This window comes from Liolophura sinensis, chromosome 11, assembly GCF_032854445.1.
Source record: "Liolophura sinensis isolate JHLJ2023 chromosome 11, CUHK_Ljap_v2, whole genome shotgun sequence".
NCBI lineage: Eukaryota > Metazoa > Mollusca > Polyplacophora > Chitonida > Chitonidae > Liolophura > Liolophura sinensis.
Window position 1 is genome coordinate 19342169 of NC_088305.1, and position 22667 is coordinate 19364835.

The 22667-nt window shown below is 40.0% G+C and overlaps 2 protein-coding genes across 2 annotated transcripts; one reads left to right on the forward strand and one right to left on the reverse strand.

The window, feature by feature from the left end:
- Positions 1 to 157: 157 nt before the first annotated feature.
- LOC135477488 (WW domain binding protein VOPP1-like) lies at positions 158 to 9550 on the reverse strand. Its single transcript, XM_064757605.1, has 5 exons — positions 9491 to 9550; positions 7614 to 7642; positions 6229 to 6306; positions 5582 to 5720; positions 158 to 2643 (listed from the first exon to the last, which is right to left on the reverse strand). Exons 1-5 carry the CDS (start codon positions 9542 to 9544, stop codon positions 2452 to 2454), a joined length of 492 nt encoding a protein of 163 aa, XP_064613675.1. The 5' UTR covers positions 9545 to 9550; the 3' UTR covers positions 158 to 2451.
- Positions 9551 to 9875: 325 nt separating this feature from the next.
- Positions 9876 to 22330, forward strand: LOC135478044 (WW domain binding protein VOPP1-like). The gene is made up of 5 exons (XM_064758309.1): positions 9876 to 10422; positions 16851 to 16903; positions 19246 to 19323; positions 20483 to 20604; positions 21867 to 22330. Exons 1-5 carry the CDS (start codon positions 10348 to 10350, stop codon positions 22142 to 22144), a joined length of 606 nt encoding a protein of 201 aa, XP_064614379.1. The 5' UTR covers positions 9876 to 10347; the 3' UTR covers positions 22145 to 22330.
- Positions 22331 to 22667: the final 337 nt, after the last annotated feature.

Below are 22667 nucleotides of genomic sequence, written 5' to 3' on the forward strand. Positions count from 1 at the left end.
CTTCTTGACCAAATTTGTCATTTTGCCTTGAAGCATACGACACACGTGGTTAGCATAACCTCAGATGTAAAGTACAGGTAAGTCTAGATGTAAACTGATAAAGAAATTGTGATAAAATCGTACATATTCAGTGTGAGAAGTTCTCGCCAGACGAAGGGTTTTCTGAAAATGCTAATATATTATCGGGTCAATCACCCTCTTCACGGTTATACATTTTATTTAAATAATGACAAATATCCTGGGCAGACCCCTTACTGAGATTTTTGCTAAGGAACTACATACATGTTAATAGTTGTTAGTACAGGAATAACATTATAAAGTGAAAATAAAGGCATAAATAAACATTTCTTCTTATGTATGTACACATATTTACAGGGCAAGAACTTAACCCTTGTGTTAGCACAATCAGTGTTATATTTCATACATATATATATGTACACACATGTAAATGTAAGAAACACATAAAAATCGACTAAAATGAGAAGGCAAATGTCAATGAAATACACACACTGCGTGTGATAACTTCACATTGTGACCTATTCCTACACCTAGCTCACCACCCAATTATGCTAAACACAGTGTTTGCAAATTATCAGTACAGTTAAATGGAGACTGAAAACTCTAGCTCAAAGACATCTAAGTTTTTCATGCAACATTGCCTATCTGAGAATATCCTATTTGCTAACGGAGTTATCTCCCCTGAATGGATAAGCAGAAAACTGGTTAAGCACTACTGATTAAAAACAAACCCTTCACTTCCCAGGGATTATGTATTCAAGCATATAAGTTTATGCACTGGTAGATAAATAGATGTATGACGTTCACCGTCCTTTGATGAGCACATCTGCGATGACCAAAAGTAAACATTAAATTCTCATCACATCACAGCCTATTAAAAACACAGCAGACTGGTACATCATCTGAAAGACGATAGTAAGGACTTTGGTACTGTGGGTAATGAATAATGTCATCTATATATTAAAGGGATAAAGAATGGCTTCTGATTGGCTGGTGTAAGAGACAGGCAAGTTCAGGCTATGTCTGATATAACATGAATTTTAGGAATGGCAGATTTGATTGCTGAAAAACTATGATGACTTATTCAATGAAAAGGAAACTCAATTTTATTTATTTATTTTTCCTTCTAAGTATCACACACTTCTCTCCTTTTTTTTTTTTATTTGTTGAATTTTGGGCTTGCAAGTTTCCACCACCAAAATGATGTACAAGATCCAACCAAGGTTGCCATTAACCAATGATAGCCAAGTGATACCTCAACCTGACCTGGCAGTCAAGCACAGAGGGCACAAAGTGTGCTGCTTTCAGTACCAGACTGCAGGCTGTTGCGTCAAATCAGGGACAAAAGTTACCTCCCTTCCTCAGTCACACAGTGAAGAAAAATTAAGCTAATATCTTCCCCATTGCACACTTGTACATAACCCCTTATCATTGCTAAATTTTTCTACAGCATTGGTGGCTAAAACTTGCATCCTAAAACTTGAAAGAGGAATAGTACCTGGCATCCAGAGTAGTGTTCATTAATCAGGAAAAAATAAAAACTACACAATACAACAACAACACACACATTCCACTGTTCAAATCTGATTACCTCTTCAAAGCTTGGCTTGCACTAATAACAATTTCCAGCTTCCTCAAAGAATTAAACAAAGTAAAATGTGCTGAACCAGGGAGAATTTCCTTTTAGTCCAGTGACAGAAAGGAAAGCTCACAAAGGTCATCAGTGCTTCAACCCTTAGCAGGGTTGTCCTGGGTGACGATATGAGGCGTGGTGTTTACAGTGGTCACGGCTGTCTGCTGGAAGATGTGCTTGTAATGCGAGACAGATAAGGTTACAAGAGACCATAGGATAAAAATTTCTCTCTAAAAATTGTTATATAGGTTAGAGCATGGAAATCTGGTCTTCACAAACTTAAAACCCTTTTCAGACACAATATTATTCATATTTGAACACTGAATGTACATGTAGGAGGGATTTAACTCTAAATATCTGAAAAGAGATAATGATTTAATAAAGAGTTCCTCAAGAATGTCTCATGGAGTCTTCAATACATGTCCTCGTATACACTACATGATAATCATTCTGTCGTTTCATTTTTCTTTTCTTTTTTTTTCTTTTCTATCTGACATCATCAGCGACTGATTCAACTACTCGAATGGTAGTCCAGCCATTTGTATTGCAAGAGCCCTAAGCACTACTGTACAAGAACCTAAGGCAAATGTAGTCTTGGAAATTCTCCTACAAATCGCCAGTCAAAATGCACCATTATACCCTAGTGTTTTCAAGGTGTCAAGATAAAAAAGAGAATTTTGTTTAACATTAACACTTTTCTCTGGTTGCTCCATGCAAACCATGGAACTTCAAAGAGCACATTTGAACCATATTATTAACTGTCTCTTCAAAAATAACAACAACAGCCACACCCAATTCCCTCAATGTTGATAGAAGTTCTGGTTTCTGGTTTCAAAGTCACAGTATCCTGTGGGTGGGGCTGCATAAGATGGAGGCAGAGTCATATAGGCAGCCTGGGCGGGGTATTGTTGGCCGTACGGTGGAGGTGGGCTGTTGTTGGCACCTGAGTAAAAACTGCTGCTTCTTAGGTCAGAGTCGGAATAAGCTGGTGGCTGAAACAGAGAATGGTAGAAACTAGAAGATATGCGGCGTGTTTACAAAGTATAGATACCCCTGCCGACTCTTTTCTTTTCGTCACTTGTGGGGAATATCGAGAACTACACGGTAACACCCACACAGACATGCTTTATCCGATTAAGCCCCACCCCCAACCCCCCTTCAAACACCACTCCTCAGACCTGTAACACTCTGTAAAACTTTTAAAAAGTGTTCCACAAAATTTTATCAGATCATATCTTGCCCACAACAATGTACCACATACCCACACCCATGTGTAAATAACAAACACCCCTTACACACACACAGTACAAAACTCCAGCCACAGAATACTTTCAGACCAGTGTTTAGGAGGCCTCTTTGCCCTTGTGATTGGCACGCAGGCAGAGCCAGCGGCAAACCCATCAGTAGGTTGCTGGCAGACTATTTGGCAGGGGACTACAGTAACGTGATTTTATATGATGTGACTAACCTGCTCTAGACCTGCCAATGGCTCTGTGTTTGACAGGGGACTGTGTGGTAGCCTTATGATGATGGGATGTTATGTGATGTGACTTACCTTCTCTAGATCTGCCAATGGCTCTGTGTTTGACAGGGGACTGTATGGTAGCGTGATGATGATGGGATATTATGTGATGTGACTGACCTTCTCTAGATCTGCCAATGGCTCTGTGTTTGACAGGAGACTGTATGGTAGCGTGATGATGATGGGATGTTATGTGATGTGACTAACCTGCTCTAGACCTGCCAAGGGCTCTGTGTTTGACAGGGGACTGTGTGGTAGCGTGATAATGATGGGATGTTATGTGATGTGACTAACCTTCTCTAGATCTGCCGAGGGCTCTGTGTTTGACAGGGGACTGTATGGTAGCGTGATGATGATGGGATGTTATGTGATGTGACTTACCTTCTCTAGATCTGCCGAGTGCTCTGTGTCTGACAGGGGACTGTGTGGTAGCATGATGATGATGGGATGTTATGTGATGTGACTTACCTTTTCTAGACCTGCCAAGGGCTCTGTGTTTGACAGGGGACTGTGTGGTAGCCTTATGATGATGGGATGTTATGTGATGTGACTTACCTTCTCTAGATCTGCTGATGGCTCTGTGTTTGACAGGGGACTGTATGGTAGCCTTATGATGGGATGTTATGTGATGTGACTAACCTTCTCTAGATCTGCCAATGGCTCTGTGTTTGACAGGGGACTGTGTGGTAGCCTTATGATGATGGGATGTTATGTGATGTGACTCACCTTCTCTAGATCTGCCAATGGCTCTGTGTTTGACAGGGGACTGTGTGGTAGCGTGATGATGATGGGATGTTATGTGATGTCACTTACCTTCTCGACCTGCTGATGGCTCTGTGTTTGACAGGGGACTGTGTGGTAGCGTGATGATGATGAGATGTTATGTGATGTGACTTACCTTCTCTAGATCTGCCAATGGCTCTGTGTTTGACAGGGGACTGTATGGTAACGTGATGATGATGGGATGTTATGTGATGTCACTTACCTTCTCGACCTGCTGATGGCTGTGTTTGACAGGGGACTGTGTGGTAGCGTGATGATGATGAGATGTTATGTGATGTGACTAACCTTCTCTAGATCTGCCGATGGCTCTGTGTTTGACAGGGGACTGAATGGTAACATTATGATAATGGAATGCTATGTGATGTGACTAACGTTCTCTAGATCTGCTGATGGCTCTGTGATTGATAGGGGACTGTATGGTAGCGTGATGATGATGGGATGTTATGTGATGTGACTAACCTTCTCTAGATCTGCCAATGGCTCTGTGTTTGACAGGGGACTGTGTGGTAGCGTGATGATGATGGGATGTTATGTGATGTGACTAACCTCTAGATCTGCCGATGGCTCTGTGTTTGACAGGGGACTGTGTGGTAGCCTTATGATGATGGGATGTTATGTGATGTGACTAACCTTCTCTAGATCTGCCAAGGGCTCTGTGTTTGACAGGAGACTGTATGGTAGCGTGATGATGATGGGATGCTATGTGATGTGACTAACCTTCTCTAGACCTCCTAATGGCTCTGTGTTTGACAGGAGACTGTATGGTAGCGTGATGATGATGGAATGTTATGTGATGTGACTAACCTTCTCTAGATCTGCCGAGGGCTCTGTGTTTGACAGGGGACTGTGTGGTAGCCTTATGATGATGGGATGTTCTGTGATGTGACTTACCTTCTCTAGACTTGCCGATGGCTCTGTGTTTGACAGGAGACTGTATGGTAGCGTTATGATGATGGAATGTTATGTGATGTGACTAACCTTCTCTAGATCTGCTGATGGTTCTGTAATTGACAGGTGACTGTAAGGTAGCGTTTTGATGATGGGATGTTATGTGATGTGACAGACCTTCTCTAGACTTGCTGATGGCTCTGTGTTTGACAGGAGACTGTATGGTAGCGTGATGATGATGGAATGTTATGTGATGTGACTCACCTTCTCTAGATCTGCTGATGGTTCTGTAATTGACAGGTGACTGTAAAGTAGCGTTTTGATGATGGGATGTTATGTGATGTGACTGACCTTCTCGAGATCTACCGATAGCTCTGTGTTTGACAGGGGACTGTATGGTAGCGTGATGATGATGGGATGTTATGTGATGTGACTAACCTTCTCTAGATCTGCCGAGGGCTCTGTGTTTGACAGGGGACTGTGTGGTAGCCTTATGATGATGGGATGTTATGTGATGTGACTAACCTTCTCTAGATCTGCCGAGGGCTCTGTGTTTGACAGGGGACTGTGTGGTAGCCTTATGATTTTTTTTTTTTTTTTTTTTGATTGGTGTTTTACGCCGTACTCAAGAATATTTCACTTATACGACGGCGGCCAGCATTATGGTGGGTGGAAACCGGGCAGAGCCCGGCGGAAGGTAGCCTTATGATGATGGAATGTTATGTGATGTGACTAACCTTCTCTAGATCTGCCGAGGGCTCTGTGTTTGACAGGGGGCTGTACGGTAGAGTGATAATAACGGGATGTTGCCGATATCTGTATCTCCAGAATCCAGCACATGACGAGAGAAGAAAGATGAAGAAGACTAAACCAAACCTGTTCAAGAAGAAGAGTACTACACATCAAGAAAATGACTAATAATATTATATTCATTAGAAGTAGTACAAGAAATATGGTCATTATGAACACAAAATAGTATATTTTGCTCATGATGAAATTACTCATTCTGGGAGTTCCATCAAAGTTAGAAAACTGTTTTAAGTCTTCCATGTTTTTTTTTTTTCATTTCTTTTGGATGGTAGGGTGATATCCTACTGGGAAAACATACACGTAAGTTGCAGCTCCAAAGTGTTTACCTATTTACTTATTGTTGTTTATCGCTAAACTCAATGACTTTTTGCCTTACTCGATGTCGCCAACTTGCATGGGTGGAGAAAAGCAGGGGGCCTGGCATAAACCACCAACCTCTGGTAAGTTACTGACAAACTTTTTCACTTATGACTTTCCACAGACATGCCCATGATATTAGTGGAAGACAATAATCATGAGAACATCAGGTTTGACCCCGCACCTTGGGTATCCCAGCAAATAAAAAACAACCTACCAGAAGTACCATAAACCCAAGACTCTGTATGACGCACAACAAACGTTGATACCACAGCAATATTCATCCTCACTGCATCTACGTAAGCAAACAGATAAAGTAACTTTCAACGATACAACATTACAATGTAGTTTGCAAGAAATACATACACTAAATAATAAAAATCTGTCCAGCAGACAATATGTGTTTCTATAAAAATCCCAACTTTGACTGTCAGTGGAATGCCATATTTAAAACAAGGTATGACTTTCTTTGTAGTTGCAGTCACTGTCAGTTTGTGGGTATTTTATTTGTTACACGTACATGGTTACTTAGTGGCAGGATACAGAAATAACCCTCATCATATAGACGCCAAGCCCAATATGAAGGATACTGACATCATATATTTCTGTATCCTGCCACTGAGTAACAACATAACAAATTTATCCTACAAAGACCCATCGATTCAGGGCAAAAGACCGATGTATAGGTGAATATCTTCCATGATCAATGTTTTCACAATTGAACAAATGGAGATAACCAAATCAGCACAAACATTTCACGTGGGCTGCAGTGTACTGGAATATACACGGCCCTCATGTGACAGATGCCATCCAATGAAAAGCAGAGTATTTTTGTCTGACGTGGGATAACTGCCTCTACAAGAGAGCGGTCACACTTTAACAGCAGGGGCATAATTCCCCTAATGCTGTTTTGGTCAGGCTTTGGTGACATTAACCAGTCAACAGATATTTGTGAAGCAATATTTCTCCGTCTAACCTTTGCTGAAGACCACTTGTTCAACCATACTAAAAAATATTTTGTGAAACGTAAGTAACCTTCAACAAGACCATTTAAATAGTCCTTCGAGCACTGCGGAATGCTTACTACCTCCTTGAAAAAAAAAGTAGATGCTGGAAAATCTGAACAATTTCCTGCCCAAGACTGGGATTGAACCAACATCTTGCATCTCCTCTCAAAGCAATGACCAGAATCTTGATTGATTGGTAACAACCTGCTTCTTCCTGGTCATACTCATGAACAATCTCTATCTTTAATAAGTGGAGGTTAGCGTGCTAGCATAGCACCATGAGGAGCCTCTCTCCAATGTTATCGCTCTAAGTTCAAGTCCAGCTCATGATGCCTTCCCCTCCAGTTGTATGTGGGAGAATCTGCCAACAACCAGTGGACAGTCGGGGGTTTCTCTTTGGCTCTGCCTGGTTTCCCCCCACCATAATGCTGGACATTGTTGTATAAGTGAAATATTCTTGAGTACATGTACGACGAAACAAAATCAAATAAATAAATAAATCTACCTTTAATACACACTGGAATTTCATATTTGATTAGATTATTTGTGATTTCAGAAACATTATGGAGATGAACAGACATAACAAACTACTCACCTATTGTTGTCACAATAATAAGCATTGACCTAGAAGACAAAGAAAACATATTTGAGATTATCACTGAACAAAAAGACCAAACTACCCAGCTTAAAGCAAACATGGAAAGGTAATGTAAAACTAAGAATATGCTTTTAAGAAAATTGAAAAAAGACATGCCAAAATAAAAGGTAATAATAAAATGTTGCACTTTTGAGGCAAGTTATATATTTCTTAGTAACCCCTCTATTTCATGCATATTTTCCATATCAATGGTCTGGAACATTCGGAAATGACGTCACCAATAAAGATACTGGGACCGCAGAACCAGCTTAGCCTGCACCCACCTCCAAGAGTTGTTTTGACGGCTATCACCGTTTATTCTATGTCACCACAGCAGGCTACTTAATTTCGGGACTGACCACTGGGGCATGTGGAAAGTTCTAGTTTAAAGCCATCTTTACACCTCTACAAGAAAGCTAAGAAGTTTCTATGTGTTAGATCATATCCTAAACTCCATATTCAAACATGAAAACCAAGCCATTTCATGTATCATTCAAAGCAGTCTTGAACATGATTTTTGTGCAGTACAACTGTACCTAAAACACATGAGAATTTTCAAAGGACATTTTTAGTCTCACATCGTGTGAAGATACATGTACGTTACTTCAACTCATATCAACACGCTGTTGCCAAAAAAAAAAAATGCGGGATGGTGAACAAGAGTTTGTGCTACATGTAGCTGTCTAAAAAAACACATGTCCATATGTACCAGGCATGTTTATTTTCTTCCAGGCAATCAATCAAGGTTTTAACAATCTGGGTTTGCACATGGCCAAAAATTTCTACCCCTGGACATAGCCCCCACTTCCAACTATTCTGTATGGGAGAACATTGAGAAACAAACCTACACCTAATCACAGTGCATGACTGTGAAAACCAAGGAAAACTGCTCAATTCCAAATGTATAAATGAGGTAAAAACTAGAATCTGTTTGTGTTACAAGTAGTAGAGTGTGCACAATTTGAAGTCTGTATTACATGTAAAGTTTGTGTTACATGTACTGTGTGCACCACATTTGATGTCTGAACTAGAGTTGTCAATTATTTCAATTCTAGCAGAGTGTACGCCAGTCACTTTGATCATTACCTAAGAATCTATTTGCATTCAATCAACAGACAGATTTAAATGGGATGTACTCTCTAACACTGTCTAACTTTGGTTTCAAGAAATTGACATACGGCTGAACAAGATTGTTCCAATTTAACTTCAGAGCACTCTTGAACTAACTGAAATTTTTAAATGTTATCATGTTTTCCAACATTGAAAAACCAATTACCGGTAGTCTAATTTACACCCAGACATGTCGGCTTCCTCTCCGGCTGCATGTAGGAACGTCTGCGAGCAACCTTGGGAAGGTCATGAGTTTCCCCCAGGCTCTCCATCATACAAGTGAAATATTCTTGAGCACGGCGTAAAAACACGGTAAAATATCAAGTAAATAAATAGTCAAAACCTGGGATTTTAAGTTGCATTTTCACCTTCTTTAACCTAAGACTTACTGCTCAAGTAAAGGGTGCTGAACTGAACATTTTGTTTGTGAAGTGTGATGAACCTATAGTGAAAACTCAAAGAATTTATCTTGAACTTGCAAAACTTTACCAAAATTCGAAACACCAATTATGAACTAATGACCAAAAATAATAGGCCTACTACTTGAAGTACTACAATCTAAAGGGTCGCATTTCCGCTTCTTTTTTTTTTCCTTTTTGTTTTACAGCGTCCCAATTCTGTTGTTTCATAGCCTAAATAAAGAACTAATGAAGCCTGGCTTAACGTAAAGAGCTTACAGTGTACTAGGACGTTACGTATACACGAAGACAGCCTAAAAAACCAACCTGCTGAATCTTCAAGGATAATCCGAAAAACGTCAACAACAAAGTCCCTGCCATTTTGATGACCCCTGACCCCTGACACAGTTTTGAAGTCTTCTGCATCACGTGTTTACTCCTTTCCAAACAAAAGAATGCTTGGACAATGGTGACGATATTTAGACAATGTTATACATCTTTTTATCACAGTAAATCCACACAGGTTCATATGAAATGCCGCGGGCTAAAAAAATATATTTCCAATCCAATAAAAGAGCCAAATTTAGTTGATATTGAAAATGTTTCAGGGAGGATAATTCAACAGCCAAGGGAGATAATTTTCCCCTGTCAGGTGAAATATCGCCAAGGAAAATCTGACCTTGATACAAGCGCAGCTTCAGTTAGTGAAAAATGGAGAAAGAGCTTATGCTTTAAAAAGACCAGAGTTGTCTGCAGCGAGGAAGTGGTGATCAACTCCTCTTTTGACCAGCCATCTGTGTTTATTTGTTAGAAATTAGTTGCACAGCTTTGAAGTTATATCGCTTCAACTGGTTACAAAATTTTGACAGCATACGCACAACTACAACGCTTTCATTTTCGCTGGCTGGGTTTTATGAAATTTCAAAGGTTCACGACACTCAGCAGGTGTGACTGCGGAAACGATTGGGCATACACGTAGCAAGGTAATCTGTGACTCTGATGTTGTAATAGCCCTCTTATTTTGCCCCAGTTTATGAATCGGCCACCAGGCCGAACGTGTTACCGTTGGGCAAACATTTGTTGTGCGTAAGGCTAAAGCATCAGTTCATCAAAGCTGCGCTGTTGTGATTCTATTACATGATCCAGCCACCAGGATACGCAAACAGAAGCTAGCAGCTGACAACATGGAGATGGTACAGAGAGGATATTCTCACCTAAAACAGTCTGCTTTCCTGCTTTTTGTGTTCCTGTTGAGAACTGTGAGTCCACACACCTTTTTTTCTCCGTTTTAAAGCTAAGGTTGCAACATTTATTGTTAGGCCGTTGACATTCGACTGGTCTCATATGTTCGTTGTGAAAAGTAGGCGAGGTAACTTGTAACCTTAACTTATCAAATCCTTTTTTTTTCTTTTGTAAATAGAATTAAATAGAAACAAAAATTCACCAGTAGCCACACACTATATATGTACATTAGGTCAACTGGTCTAATGATGCACTGATGTGCCAACTGCCCAACAGTACAAAGTTGTAAGTACCGTAGTACATAACAAGTGATTCAAGTGGCACATTGCCATGTGAACTCAAATGCGTCGTTAAGACCCTGAAGAGGGATCTTGTGCGTATGATTTTTTCAGATAGAAGCAACTGGATCATCTGCAACTGTTACTGGTAGTTGTACATTCTATCCATGTATGTATGTATGCTTGGTATTTTACATGGCACTTAACAATTTTTCAGTCATGTGACGATGAGGAGTCTTTAGACGTGTGTCCATGTTCTGTGTCTTCTTGTGACAGGGCAAGACACCAAAGTGCTGCCACCACTGAAGTATCATGCTGAAGACACCAGACATGACACCACACACAGTCTCATTATACTGATACCGGTCAACGTTTTCTGTTTCCTTGTTCTAATCTCTCAGTGCTGAGCACGGAGGGAGGCAACAACAAGTACCATTTTTTAAATCTTTGGTATGCTCCGACCTGAGTTTGATCCCGGGTCTTCTGACTTTGAGGCGGATGCTCTAATTTTTTGTCTGGTACCCTGCCGCCTCTGCAGAGCAATGCATGTACATGTATGTAATTGTTAGGTGCAAGGTGCCAGATTAAAACCAAACTCTTGTGCATGGCAAAATATCTTTGAGCACATTTGTTCTTTTTCTGCGTTGCATCTGTTGTCATGCTTGTGGCAGCGCCACTCAAATCAGAATTATGTTTTTGCAATATTTAACCACATTTACCAAAATTTTCATGCGTATCAGATGCAGAGAATTTGGTATTAAATCTATCATGCACTAACCCCACTCCAATATTAAAATCGAACGATTAAATCCTATGGCCTGTTGTGTCTTGTGGTTGTATGTACACCCACCATTACAACTCACTTCAATCCTGAGGGCCTCTGTGGCTGAGGGGGACAGCACGTCAATACAGCCTGTCACCAATGTGGTCGCTGTGAGTTCAAGTCCAACTCATGCCGTCTTCCTCTCCGGCCGTACATGGGAAGGTCTGTCAGCAACCTGCAGATGGAGCAGGATAAATTCATTTGGGGTGGGGATGGGGATGGGGATGGGGATAAACCATAATCATCCACGTGTTGCTGGCAGACCTTCCCACGTACATGTACGGCCAGAGAGGAAGCCAGCATGAGGTGGACTTGAACTCACAGCAACAGCATTGGTGAGAGGCTTCTGGGTCAATACGTCGTGCTGGCACACTAAACACCACCGGCTACATTGGCCCTTAACTAAAGGCAAATAAATAAATAAATTGTATAATGTATTTAATTATAAGTCAGATCAAACTCCCAGTCACTTGTGCCCAGTTTGGGATGTTTCTAGATGTAACATAGAATCTGCTTGTTCAGCACAACAGCATATTGATTTAACATGATTGAGTGTTAGTTTCAGAAAATTAGTTTTCCCAAATTCTCTCTGTTGACATTGTTGACAACTTCTAAAGCTGAGCGTCTGTCGAAGCTCCAACTTCAAAAAATTGACCTGTGTTTTATGCTTTTGTTAGAAAGTTTGAGAAACCTTGTGATTGTGAACATGTGGCATTGTCTGTTGCTTGGCATGTTCAGTTCTCAGTTGGTGGACTACAACTGACAGCATCTGTCAGCTCTGACGTGAATGTGGTGTAGTGACGTAACCGTCACATCACCTGTTGCATGTGATGCTTCAGAAAGACCAGCTGTGGGAAAACTTGTGCTCAACTGAGCTTATTTGCACATTGCTGGTCGAATCTGAAAAAGCTTTGAGCCATAGGAAAGTAGAACATATGTGAAGCTCCGAGCAACTGCTGAGCTATTGAGTCCTATTTTTTGCACTTATCTAAAAACTAAACTATGTTTAACTGTGATCAACTAAAACCTCCCAGTTGCTGTGAAATGATTCCCATTGCCAAAAACCCAGTTGCCCTGAGGCAGAAGATCATTCTACTGTTTTTCTGACTTAAAACGTTCTCTCCATGCCGAGGTGGTAAGCATGCCAGCGAGGCGCAATGACTCTTTAGGCTCTCACCTTCAGAGGTTGCTGTGAGCTCAAGTCCAGCTCATGCTGGTTTCCTCTCCGGCTGTACGTGGGAATGTCTGCCAGCAGCATGCGGATGGTCGTGGGTTTTCCCTGGGTTCAGCCAGGTTTCCTTTCACCATAATGCTGGCCCTCGTCGTATAAGTGAAAATTTTTGAGTACGGCGTAAAACACCAATCAGATAAATAAACATTCTGATTTCAGAATAACACGATGGCAGGTTTTATTGTAATGTCCCCGGCTACCTGCAGACGTATTCCCCGGCTCTTCTCAGTTTCCTCCCACCATAATGCTTGCCACCATCGTATAAGTGAAATATTCTTGAGCACGACGTAAAACACCCGTCAAATAAATAAATAAAAAATGGTCTTGGACATGTATTTCTGTAACTTTTGCATTTATTCACAAATTCCATTTTCCCCGTCTTGCCTGTATAAAATTATCCCTGCTGAACGAGAGATTGTGTTTGAGAGAACATTTTGTTGAGTCTGAGGTCCCCAGATTTGGCTACAATTATACAGTGGCTGCTTAGGTCTGAGTTAACTGTGAGAAGTAGGTCATGGTGACCCTCTGTTCAGGCTTGTCCACAGGGAAACCCTGTGGGATAGAGAGTGGTGACTGATAGTGATATTTTGTTTATGCATGTGACATCTGGAAATGTCATGGGCTGCCGACAGTAGGCCTAAAGTTCAACATTTGTCCACTGACCATTTGTCCACTGACCATTTGTCCACTGACCATTTGTCCACAGACCCATTTCTGCGCTGACCATTTGTCCACTGACCCAATTGTCCACTGACCATTTGTCCACTGAGCCATTTGTCTACTGGCCCATTTGTCCACTGACCATTTGTCCATGGTCCCATTTCTGCGCTGACCATTTGTCCACTGACCCAATTGTCCATTGACCATTTGTCCACTGCCCCATTTGTCCACTGAGCCATTTCTCTACTGGCCCATTTGTCCACTGACCCAATTGTCCACTGACCATTTGTCCACTGACCATTTGTCCACTGCCCCATTTGTCCACTGAGCCATTTGTCCACTGCCCCATTTGTCCACTGAGCCATTTGTCCACTGCCCCATTTGTCCACTGAGCCATTTGTCCACTGCCCCATTTGTCCACTGAGCCATTTGTCTACTGACCCATTTGTCCACTGCCCCATTTGTCCACTGACCATTTGTCCACTGACCCATTTGTCCACTGAGCCATTTGTCTACTGACCCATTTGTCCACTGCCCCATTTGTCCACTGACCATTTGTCCACTGACCCATTTGTCCACTGTCAATTTGTCCACTGACTATTTTGCCTGATTCTGATTGATTCATTCACCTTATAAGAGTGTTTTGTGTTAAGGTTGATCAGAAAAACTTAAGTGTTGGTATCAAAATTGTTCATTTTAGGACCTTCATGTACTTCTGAAAGTGCTTTTTTTTTTTTGAGGCCCAACTGTAGACCCTAAACAGGGCCCAGTTTCATAAAGACATTGTACATGTACGATAATTGCACATATAGAACAATCGTACAATAATAGTGACGTACAAAATACTGTACGACAAATGTACGATAAAAAAATGTTGCACGCCGCTTTGTAAAACTGGGCCCTGGAATATCTTAATGATATCCCTTGTTACAGCATACCATTATGTGCGGTACAAGTTTCTAATACGGTTCGTAGCGAAAAGAACACCTACATGTCGTTAGATTTAAGAACTGTAGAACACCAAATTTTCATGACGACACCATAACAATTCTTTAGGGGTTGAAGTTTTACACATACATGTACATGTACGAAATCACTGCTGCATTAGCTCGGAGATTGGTTGGCCATGTTCCTAGCTTAGCTTACACATTAACTGAAATTTCTGAAAGCTAAGCTGGGAAGAATGGAACATATCCCAGATTTACTGTCGTATTTATATATGTGTGTACAGAAATGGAAACTGTGTGCCAAAAAATGACACCAGTTGTCATATTTTCATATGAAGTTATTACAGTCACATAAACTTGGAATTTTAGCAGTGGAAATGTTCAGATACATGTATTTAATTCAGTTAATGAAGGACCTAGAGCCGTCTCACCCATGCGATCGAAGTGAGTTCAGTGTCATCTCGTGCTGACTTATTCTCTCTAAGTCATATGTCAGAAGGCCATATGTCAGAAGGCCTTTCAGCAACCTTCAGATCAAATATTTTTGAGTTTGGCCTAAAACAACAATCAGATATTAACTAGAAACACAAAGCAGTTTTGACAGGGGTCCATGTCGTTCGTTGTCGAAGTTATCACTGTAGACTGTCAAATGGGAGACAACTGAACTATATCTAAATGCACAACGCCTTTCGGAAGTCATTGACAGTGCAGCAGAATTGAGCAAGTCAACAGATTATATATCTGTCCAGATGCCGTTCAACTCAATGTTACAGCAATAGGATAAACAGATATTTAGGGGGAAAAAAGGGTGGTGTCATTTAAACTCTTCTAGCGAGGAAACTGTTAGTTGTAGCTCAAGTCTGTTCACTTGGAAAGAACATGTCTTGGGCTACAATTCTGTGCAGCTGGTACTCCCATAGTTCTGGAGTTGCAGGTCATCGAAATTACGTAACTAAATTTTAGTTTTCATGACCATATCTTAAAAAGTTACATAGATAGGCAGATTGGGAATCAGTGACTGAAAAAACAACAGAGTACGTTAAAAAAGATTGAAATTTGAAAACTAGTTGTGACATCACAACTGCAACCAATGGCGAGCTTCCACAGTTTTGACCAGAAGTCAACGATTTTAACAAATTTAGCTACCAGCGGTCTACTTGCATATCAAATTTCAAAACAATCAGTTCAGTGGGTCTTGAGAAGATGATGCTTAAATGATTTCATGTAAAATCCAATATGGCTGCCAAACCATGTGACATAAAAAAAAATCGATCTCCGTAATTTTACTGCAAAATTTCAGTCAGTCAATCGGTCAAGCGGTCTAGGCTGTATGTTGCTCATAAAAATCGGTGGAATAATAATAATCCGAACTAAAACAATAGGTGTCCCGCAGGACTACCTGTGTGGACCCGCTGATAACTAAGTAAGTAAAATGTATAAAGCATATACCGTAATGAGTACATGGGTGTGAATATTGTCCACATACATGTACTATTAAGAAGTGGTATTTAATATCCAAGGGATCTTATACCCTGTTTTTTTTTTTTAAAACGTGTACTGGTATTGGTTGAAATCATAGAATTGTCTGATGTAAGGATAACAGGAAGTGGATTCATATTTGTGTGTACGTGTGTGGAGGACACGGGACGAGAAAGAATGATAACTGTATGAGATCATTATTGGGAATATTTTTATCCATCTTTTGACTCGTCACTTTCGTCACAAAGTTTTAAACTAGACAGATCAGTGTAATACATTGTATTTGCTGGTCGTTTCATGGTCAGGTTTTCTCCTAGATTGATCATAGATAAATCAGTTAGAAGAAAGCATTATGTTTGTCGTTAGTCATGGTTACATTCCAAAGCCCAGACATGCCATAAGCTGTAGATGTTGCCATATTTACCTCAAATGTGCCACCGTTATAACACCTGTCAAATGTTTTACATATAAGTGTACTGGCTGCAGTAGTGTAATGGCTATTGCATCTGCATCATAAATGGTAGATCTTGGGTTCAGTACCAGTTGAAGTCATAACTTAAACTTTTCATGTCTGATGTCTTCAACATGTCACTTCAGTGAGGCAGCACTATAAGTATATGTTGTCTTTGTGCCCAGCATGCAGCACAGAGGCACCATAGTGATACAACCAAGCGATTGTTAAAAGCAACATTAAACTCTGAGTCAGACAGGGGATATTCTGTATAGTTTGTGTTGATATTTCTACACACTATGATTGTATAAATGTGAATGAATCGATATACAAGGAGATAGGTCTGGTATTTCTAATCCACAACCGCCTCTGCAACCAATATTCTGAAACATTGTGATAGAACTATGGGTGTAGAGAAATAATTTGCACAGTTTTATGAAGCTTGCATCTTTAATGACACAAACAAATCATTTTTCGGAAATTTTCATTATAATTGTATGCATAAATTCCACTGGAAAAGATGCTTTGGTGGTTGAAAAGGTTGAAGGTTTACAGTCTGTTTCCTTCTGTTTGCAGGTGGACTCTCGGTATTGCTGGCATATCTTCCATGGTCATACACAGTACTTCTAGTAAGTTGTGCTAAAAATTGGGACAAAGATATTGGGCAAACCTAGTCAATGGTTTAAATGCTTGTAGGGGCCTCCGTGGCTCAGTCGGTTAGCGTGCTAGCACAGCGTAATGACCCAGAAGCCTCTCACCAATGCGGTCGTTGTGAGTTCAAGACCAGCTCATGCTGCCTTCCTCTCCGGCCGTACGTGGGAAGGTCTGTCAGCAACCTGCGGATGGTCGTGGGTTTCCCCCGGGCTGTGCCCGGTTTCCACCCACCATAATGCTGGCCGCCGTCGTATAAGTGAAATATTCTTGAGTACGGCGTAAAACACCAATCAGAAAAAAAAAAATGCTTGTAAATGCTTGTAACATGTTGCTTCGATCCCTTTTTTCTGCATTCCCTACATTTACTGTTCGTTAATGATCAGAAGCGGTCAGATTGCTTTTCATGTGGTGTTACATGAAATTCATTGGAAATCATCAATACATAGACTAGTGATTTGGCCATGCAGGTGACAATCTGTGGCTATATGTGGGATGTCTCATCAGTAACTTTCCAAAGCCTGGCATTGTGCTTTGCAGTTTGGTTTTCTGCACACATGAAAGTTATAGCACAATACCCTAAATACACCGAATTTCCGCCCACAAAAGTTCATTTTTTAGGCAAATAAATGACAAAATATCAGTTTTGGTGCCGAAACATACATTCGCAGAATACAGTAAATTGAGCAAATTGATAGGTCATTTAAGGTATTGTTTATTTCTACTTAAAACATCACTTCTGTGATCAGATAGCCAGAACATCCCACTAGTGTGAATACTGGGCTGAAATATGGCATCTAGAATAAAGACTAGGAAGGTTAAGAGTTACCTCTAAGACTGACCGACTGCGCCAGAAACATTTAATTCTCTGCATTGCTCTGGTTGAATTTGTGTCTAACCATCAGGATTTGAACGTGCACATTAAGATGCGTTAAAAGTTATTAAATTTTGCTCTTGGTGCTGAAAACTTATCCTCCTACCGTCCAAACAAAAATAAGATAAAAAGAAGATTCACAGTCAGGCAGAATGGAGAACTTATTCTTGGACACTCCACCCTCAAATTTGAATACCTTAAATGGACCATAACTTTTATCCACGACTAACTTGCTCATTTTTCCGGGATTCTGAGAGCCCTATTGATTCTATATAGGTGTTTGCAGGTTTACTTGGAGCATGGAATGATATTCTAAGTTTAAACACCAAAAATATTATTTTGTGACATTTATTTGCTTCTAAAAAATGCACTTTTGTGGACGGAATTTTAGGTCAGTTAGAGTAGATGTTGTAGGTTTTATTTTATTTATTTATTTATTTGTTTTTTATCTTTTATCTTCTCGATTCTATTGGATTACAACCATATACATGCAGCTGACTGAAATCTTTTTTGTGTAACAAAAGTCAGTTTCATCAGCGTAGTTATCAGCAGGACAACTTTCAAATTCATTTCAATACAACTACTGTACGTGGGAAGGTCTTGCAGCAACCTGCGAATGATCGTGGGTTCCCCCCAGGCTCTGCCTGGTTTCCTCCCACCGTAATGCTGGCTGTCGTCGTATAAGTGAAATATGATTGAATACGGCGTAAAACACCAATCAAATAAAAAAATAAATCAGTACAAACTATATACATGCATATGTAGCTGACTGCAACAGCAGTTTTTTGGCAAGGATTGGATCAAGGGGGGACAACTTTGTCATCATGGGAGATAATGCCCATGATGCTATCCTGTTAAACCCAGATGAGAGTAATAAACTGTGCTAGCAGTGCAGGAAATTTGACAACTTAATCTAGCTCAAAACATTCCCCTTATTAGACTTGTTCGCTGTTTTACTGACACCGACACAGACACTGCTACACACTTTAGTCAGGCAGACCTTAAGGTGAAAATATTGTCAACATAAAATGGAATGTAATACAAAACTGTTTTATGGCGATATAAGCCCAAAACTAGGCTGTCTCATGTTCACAACTGAATGTTAAAACTAGGCTTTCTCATGTTCACAACTGAATGTTAAAACTAGGCTTTCTCATGTTCACGACTGAATGTTAAAACTAGGCTGTCTCATGCTCACAACTGAATGTTAAAACTAGGCTTTCTCATGTTCACAACTGAATGTTAAAACTAGGCTTTCTCATGTTCACAACTGAATGTTAAATCTAGGCTTTCTCATTTCACGTTTCTTTGGGCTCTGCACGGATTTTACTTTCACCCATATTTGTTTTACATAAAGCAAATAATCTAAATGTTCTCACTTATATATGATGACTAAAATCAATAAATTTGTGGGTTTGTCATGGTTTGTTTTTTTTTTTCTTACAGCTGTGGGGTCCATCAGACGTGCTGTGGAACAAAGTGTTGTGACAACATCGTAGCGTTTTACAGACTCTGGTACTTTTGGTGAGAGAATATTTTTGAATCACATGAATCGATTAAATAAAGTAAAACTTTTGAGGAGACAAACCATGATTACATTCAGTGCATTGTGAATTAGTAATTTAAAAACTATTTAATTATATAAATAAATGTTGATTATTTGTTAGTACGAGTAATCATTCATAGGTTGGTTTCTATGATGTCCTGGAGATTCTTGCATTTCAGTCGTACAGGCTTAGTCCCTGCCTTGAACATGGAATTTGTGAATTTCTCCCACTGTGACTGTTCAGGCATTGGTTGTAATGAGCAGTTCAGAATGCTCCTGTGGCAAAAGACCGCACTTTTTTACACTGGTCAATCTGGGTTCTTCCACCCATATCACATACCACCATGGAAAAGGGAAGCATTCTTTAATTAATATGGTACGTGCTAAATACATGTATCAAGCAAATACCTGAAAACCGCCATAAATTCAAATACAGGTATACTTCATGATTTAGCATATTACAGGAATGTGTTTTATGATTTCTGTGAAATTTATTTGTTCCAATACCTGAAAAATACATTTATGTTTTCTTACCTTATGAATTGTGCTAACATGTTGCATCTAAATTTATACTTTGCTGGTCAAATTTGTTGAGGATTTAGGGTATATAAATAAATAAATAAATAAATAATGGAGTTGTCCTCTGTAAGAAGAGCTAACCCCACAAGCTTATTGGTCCAAGTAGCCAGCACAAAAAGCTACATGCTGAAGTTTTTTTTGCCAAGTTTCTTTCCATCTTCATCAATGCTTCATCAGTTCTCTTCAGACAAGGGGCCATAAGCACAGGGGATGGGGGGCTGGGGGCTGCCTCCGTGGCTCAGTTGGTTAACGCGCTAGCGCAGCATTATGACCCAGGAGTCTTTCACCAATGCGGTCACTGTGAGTTCAAGTCCAGCTCATGCTGGCTTCCACTCTGGCCATATGTGGGAAGATCTGTCAGCAACCTGCGGATGGTCGTGGGTTTCCCCCGGGCTGTGCCCAGTTTCCACCCACCATAATGCTGGCCGCCATCATATAAGTGAAATATTCTTGAATACGGCGGTGTTTAACACCAATCAAATCAATAAATAAACAAACATAAGCACGGGTCACATTGATATAAAGTCATTGTTCAGCACTGCGTCGGTTTGTTGACAGGATATTTGTGCTGATGTTGTTCGTGGCGTGTTCAGGTGGAGGCTTCTGGCTGCGAAGACGAAGGATGGGAGATGATTTAAGGGCCTCTCTCACCTCAACGTCAGACGATGGGTTTGTCAGAAGTAAGCGCTGAATTGTGTCATGACATCACACTGATGTGCTAGACTTTTCAGCAGTGACTTATACAACTTTATAATTTGCTCGTACTTTCGGTTGGTAGAAGTTTTGACATCGTAACTTTTCACATGTGCTTTCTATCTTTTAAGATAGGCCATTCATTTAACATTATTGAAAGACGTTGATGGAGAATTTGCACTTACCTGGAACACAGGATCAACTTAGCACTCTTTCCCCCCACAGAGTTGATTTTATAGATTTTATAATATTTTGAACACATCTTAAACTGCATACATATATTTAAAAAATAGAAACCAAACCTTTAAGAAAGGTGTCATTAGATTGAGAAATGTTACTAAGTACACCAAAGGATTGGTTTATGTGTTGTGACACACAAGAAACTTTTCATCCATAAAGTGTCTGCCACAGCGGATGACTGTGGTCTTCACAGTGTAGTCTTGAGTATGGCATAAAACAACATTGAAATATTATAATAAATAAATAAATAAAATAATCCATAAAACTATTGGCCCAACTTGTAAATACCTTTGAACAGTGACCATTTTTAGCTGTGACAAACAGCTGCTTTAAAGTTACCCAGTATGTCTGGCTGCAGGCAGTCAAATCCTGTCTTGTGACAAGCAGCTGTGTTAAAGTTACCAGGTATGTCTAGCTCCAGGCAGTCAAATCCTGTCTTGTGACAAACAGCTGTGTTAAAGTTACCTGGTATGTCTGGCACCAGGCAGTCAGATCCTGTCTTGTGACAAGCAGCTAGGTTATAGTTACCTGGCATGTCTGGCTGCAGGCAGTCAAATCCTGTCTTGTGACAGACAGCTGTTTTAAAGCTACCTGGTATGCCTGGCTGCAGGCAGTCAAATCCTGTCTTGTGACAAGGGCCATACAGTGTACACCTGATGAAGGGCATGAGAGCAGGAGGACACGAAATCCTTTATGGGGCATGTCTCTGCTATTGTTACTTTTTTCAAAAGTCAGAAAAGTATTTCAAACTGCAGCTTTTATTATAGATATTTTGACAAAAGAGCCATAATCGTTTTAGAAAATAGCTCAGCTAATTGCCTGTCAGTCAATGTCAGACACATGCCTTTGCTAGGTATATTTTTAAAATGATATTTTGTGAAAGGTAATCATTTGGTCAATTCTAAAACATTGGCAAATATTTGATTGGATTTTCGTGATGGGCTGACAGGCAGTTCTGACTTATTTTTATTATTGGTTGTAATTTAAGTTAACATCTGTTGTGTTTCAGACCTCCGAGAATATAACCGTCCAAGAATCGTAAATGTACAGCGAGATCAGTTTTCTCCTGTTCACCACCAGGAGGCCAATCAACTTCCTGTTCAGCCACCAGCATATTCCGATGTGGCGGAATCAAAACCACCGAGCTATGAAAGCCTTTTTCGAGATCAAGGACAGCGGGGAGATAACCCTAGTTTCCAAGAAGAAGAAAGACACTCAGAGCACAATGGAGAATCCAATCATGCCCTTGACAAAGCACAAGGACAAATGGTTGTTGTTGTTTCATAAACTCTTTTAAGATAACATTTAATTGTTTTTGTAATTAATCTGTAATTCTTTTGTTGATTTGTTTTTTGGGGGGTTTTTTTCTCACAAAATTTGTATTCTGTGAACATCTATATACTATATATTTATTAAGTACATATATATGTAATTTGTTACTAACTTTCAATGGCTGTTGGTGATATAACGTATTTGTCATGAAAAATTATTCTAATTTCAAAACACTGTGATTTGTTTACACAGACCTTTACATGTGTGTGTGTATATATATATATATATATATGGTCATTGCCAAGAATTTTTTCGTTTATCCCTAGTTTTTAATAAGAGACAGTTCACAATGTTTTTTGAGAATGCCGACATCCAGGCATTTGCTATTTTGCTTGCTCTTCTCACATAGGCAAAAATAGATATAACATTGAAGACAACCACGGCTTTGTTGACGTATGTTGGGAACTTAAATTCTTGTACTCTCTTGCAGATTGTTTATTGTCAAACACATTATAATTCCCTGTTAGTATCAGCCATG